Here is a 3,128-nt window from a genome sequence, read left to right as displayed (position 1 = left end):
TATCAATTGCAACCGAAAGTGAGGAAATTAACAGCACTTTGTGTGAAGTGAGCCATTTCAACAAATGCTCCATTAACCTTAAAACTGTGCGTGTAAATGTATGGATAGCCATTATGGCGAACATTATCTTGCGGGCAATGATATTATTCCCGTTTTCAATTGTTTGTCTGTTAGGTAATGTGAGTTTGAATTATAGTGCACTTTATAGTTTATATATCCATCCACACCTACTACACCAGAAGGGGCTCTTTGAAACTTTGTTAAGTTTTTTATGGGGACACACACAAGAGATATTGGTCTTCTCTCAATGATAACAGGGCTAGTGCCTAGTTGTATGACCAAAAACCATAATTACCATCGCCGGGTGCCATAAACTAATAAATAATTTGAGGATTTTATTACTTTACTTTGGTTAAATTAGAAAGCCTCAAGTGGGCAAAACAGGAGGAGATAGAAGAACAACTTGGCAAAATCAAAAGGAGTACCATAAAGGTAAAATTTTCCAAGAAATTGAGAGTTTCTAAGTACAAACCTCTAGTTTAAGCTTCCTTCATGAGAAGAAGAAGAAGAAGAAACACATTATAGTTGGCTACATGGCTAGCTACCTACTAAACTACATCTTCACTTGCCTTTTGTCTCTTGGTGCGTACTATCTATATTCCCCAATGAACTATTGGCACTAATCTCCTTCAAAGCATAGAAATCATTAAAGCGCGTTTTGTCTCTTGTAACAAAGTCTTCTCATCTCTTTCAAAGCGTAGAAATTACTGAAGTGAGTTTTGTCTCTTCAAGCAAAATCCCTTTTACTACATCTCTTGTCTTTCTAGCTTGTTTAGCAAAGCCATGATTAGAGCATCCCTCTTCTCAGCCCTAGCTTCTTCTCTAATCCTCCTTTCTTCCTCCCTTTCTCTCCATCTCTCTTCCATCATTATTCTCTCATTCTCTAACACCTCCATGGTTTGTCTCCACTCCATCTCCTTCAACCTCCTCTCAGATTCCCTTGCCTCAAATGCTTCCATCCATTGTGCTTCTATATGCATTTGCTGCCTCATGAACTCCTCCAAAATCTCCTTGAAATTGTTCAACCTACTATTACCATTGTCACCTCCTCCACCAACTAGCTTTGCCTTTTTCTTCTTTCTGCTGCTACCTGCCTCACTCTCTTCATTACCATTATCTTCTTCTTCAGACGAGAGTTGTATCCCCTTGTTCTTCTTCAACCCACCTTCAGCTTCAGCCCACAGCATTCTCTGCATCCTTGATGCGAAAATCGCTTGAAACTCATTGTAAAATGGGAATTGATATCTCAACGATTCTTGCTCCATTGTCTCAAATCCCTTCACATCTCAAAAATAAAAAAAACGCCACTATTTAGCATATATAATAAGAAAAACCTATAACGCTTACAATATTAACGACAATTACTTAGAACTTAACACAAACACCTTCAAATTCCTAACTATTTCATTAAAGTCTATAAAAATTTGTGTCATTTTTAATTAATTCATAATAATAATAAAAATTCCCACAACCGAGTGCTAAAGTAATTTTTTTTTTTCTTTTCTAATCAAACTCCAGACTACATGCTTTAAGGATCTAAACTGTTTTAATTCATACCGATATGTAGTAAACAGGGATTTTTTAACATTTTATTATTGAGTTTGATGCATGTATGTGTGTGTGTATATATATATATATATATATATATATATAGAGAGAGAGAGAGAGAGAGAAATAAAAATACCTTATAGCGGGTAACGAGGTTTTTCCACTTGCACTTGCACTGTTCAGCGCTTCTATGGTAACCCTTTTCCTTCATTCGGGTAGAGATGACTTCCCACAACTGTCTGTTCCTCTTAGTCTCCATGAAGGTCTGATCCAGCTCAGCACGGATCGCGAGGAACTCTTTGGTCTCTTGGATGCTCCATTGGGGGAACCTGTCAATGATATCAACGTTAACACTTGTGATGTTCTGAAGTTGAAGGTGGTTCTGCTGTTGTTGTAGATGATGTTGGTGGTGGTGGTGATGGAGATGATTGCCCTCCATTCAAAACTCTGTTCAATCGAATCTGAGTCTTCAAGTTCTAGAAAGATGACAGGTCTCTGATTAATTACACAGAAAAAGATGGGGTTGCGTTGGAGAGAGAAAGAGAAAAGAAAAGAAAGAAGTTATATATATGTGTGTGGTGTGAACATGTGAAGAAGCAGTTTTGAAGAGGAAAAAGAGAGATTTGCTTTGCTCGGACAAAAGCTTTCTATTTCAGTTACAGTTGTTCCTCATTCCATCAATATGATATATTTATATATATAAATATGCTCTTTTTTTTAATAAATTAAAAATTTGTCAATATCATTAATTAAATTTGTTTTTGTTTTAATTTTAGAATTTATAAAAATAGTTATTATTATTATTATTATTTAGTAATAAGGGAATGATATTTAAATATATCACATTATTTAATTATTAATTTAAAATCAATTGTTGATTTAATATGACAAAATGCACGTTATGTCATTAAAAATGATACTAATTATTATTTTAAAATTTATAAAATAAAAATACAAATTTAGAGAATAAAATTTAATTTAATTTAATCTTAAAAATTAATAACGTATATTCTTGTTTATTTGTTAACGCAATCAAAGTTAAATAGATATTTGAGAAAAATAAAAATAATCATTTATATATTCCCTTTTCTGATAATAAAACAAGAAAAATATATTTTAATAATTTTTATTAAAATAAAAGTATAAAAACGACAAATTCCTAACATGTTTGACACAGGTTAGTGCTGAGTAAATAATTGTTTCTTTTTTCTTTTTCTGGTTAACTATGTAAACAACCGTTTTTGGTTCAAAGGTTGTTTAATTGATGAAGTGATAAAGAAGTGATAATTTGTTTTTATTTACTCTAATAACTAATTTATATCGTTCTCCCAAAATTTACAACATTTACAAATCGACTTTCAAAAATGAAGATCAATTGATAATGGCGAAAATCGAACATGACCTCCTCATGGGACATACCTCAATATAAATAATGCTTATCCACTTTCATATTTGTACCATCAAATCATTGGTTATTTTTAATAGAATATCATTTACAGTTTTGTCATATCACTTTATAT

General features: G+C 32.5%; 1 protein-coding gene across 1 annotated transcript; it reads right to left on the bottom strand.

Moving 5' to 3' along the window:
- Positions 1–379: 379 nt before the first annotated feature.
- Positions 380–2,272, bottom strand: LOC113851548 (trihelix transcription factor GT-3b-like). Its single transcript, XM_027482058.1, has 2 exons — positions 1,745–2,272; positions 380–1,337 (listed from the first exon to the last, which is right to left on the bottom strand). The coding sequence occupies exons 1-2, from the start codon at positions 2,045–2,047 to the stop codon at positions 807–809; spliced, it is 834 nt and encodes a 277-aa protein (XP_027337859.1). The 5' UTR covers positions 2,048–2,272; the 3' UTR covers positions 380–806.
- Positions 2,273–3,128: the final 856 nt, after the last annotated feature.

This window comes from Abrus precatorius, unplaced genomic scaffold (assembly GCF_003935025.1).
Source record: "Abrus precatorius isolate BTA unplaced genomic scaffold, Abrus_2018 Scaffold9, whole genome shotgun sequence".
NCBI classification, from domain to species: Eukaryota; Viridiplantae; Streptophyta; class Magnoliopsida; order Fabales; family Fabaceae; genus Abrus; species Abrus precatorius.
The sequence above is the reverse complement of the archived record's forward strand: the minus strand, read 5'-3'. Positions and strand labels throughout refer to the sequence as shown.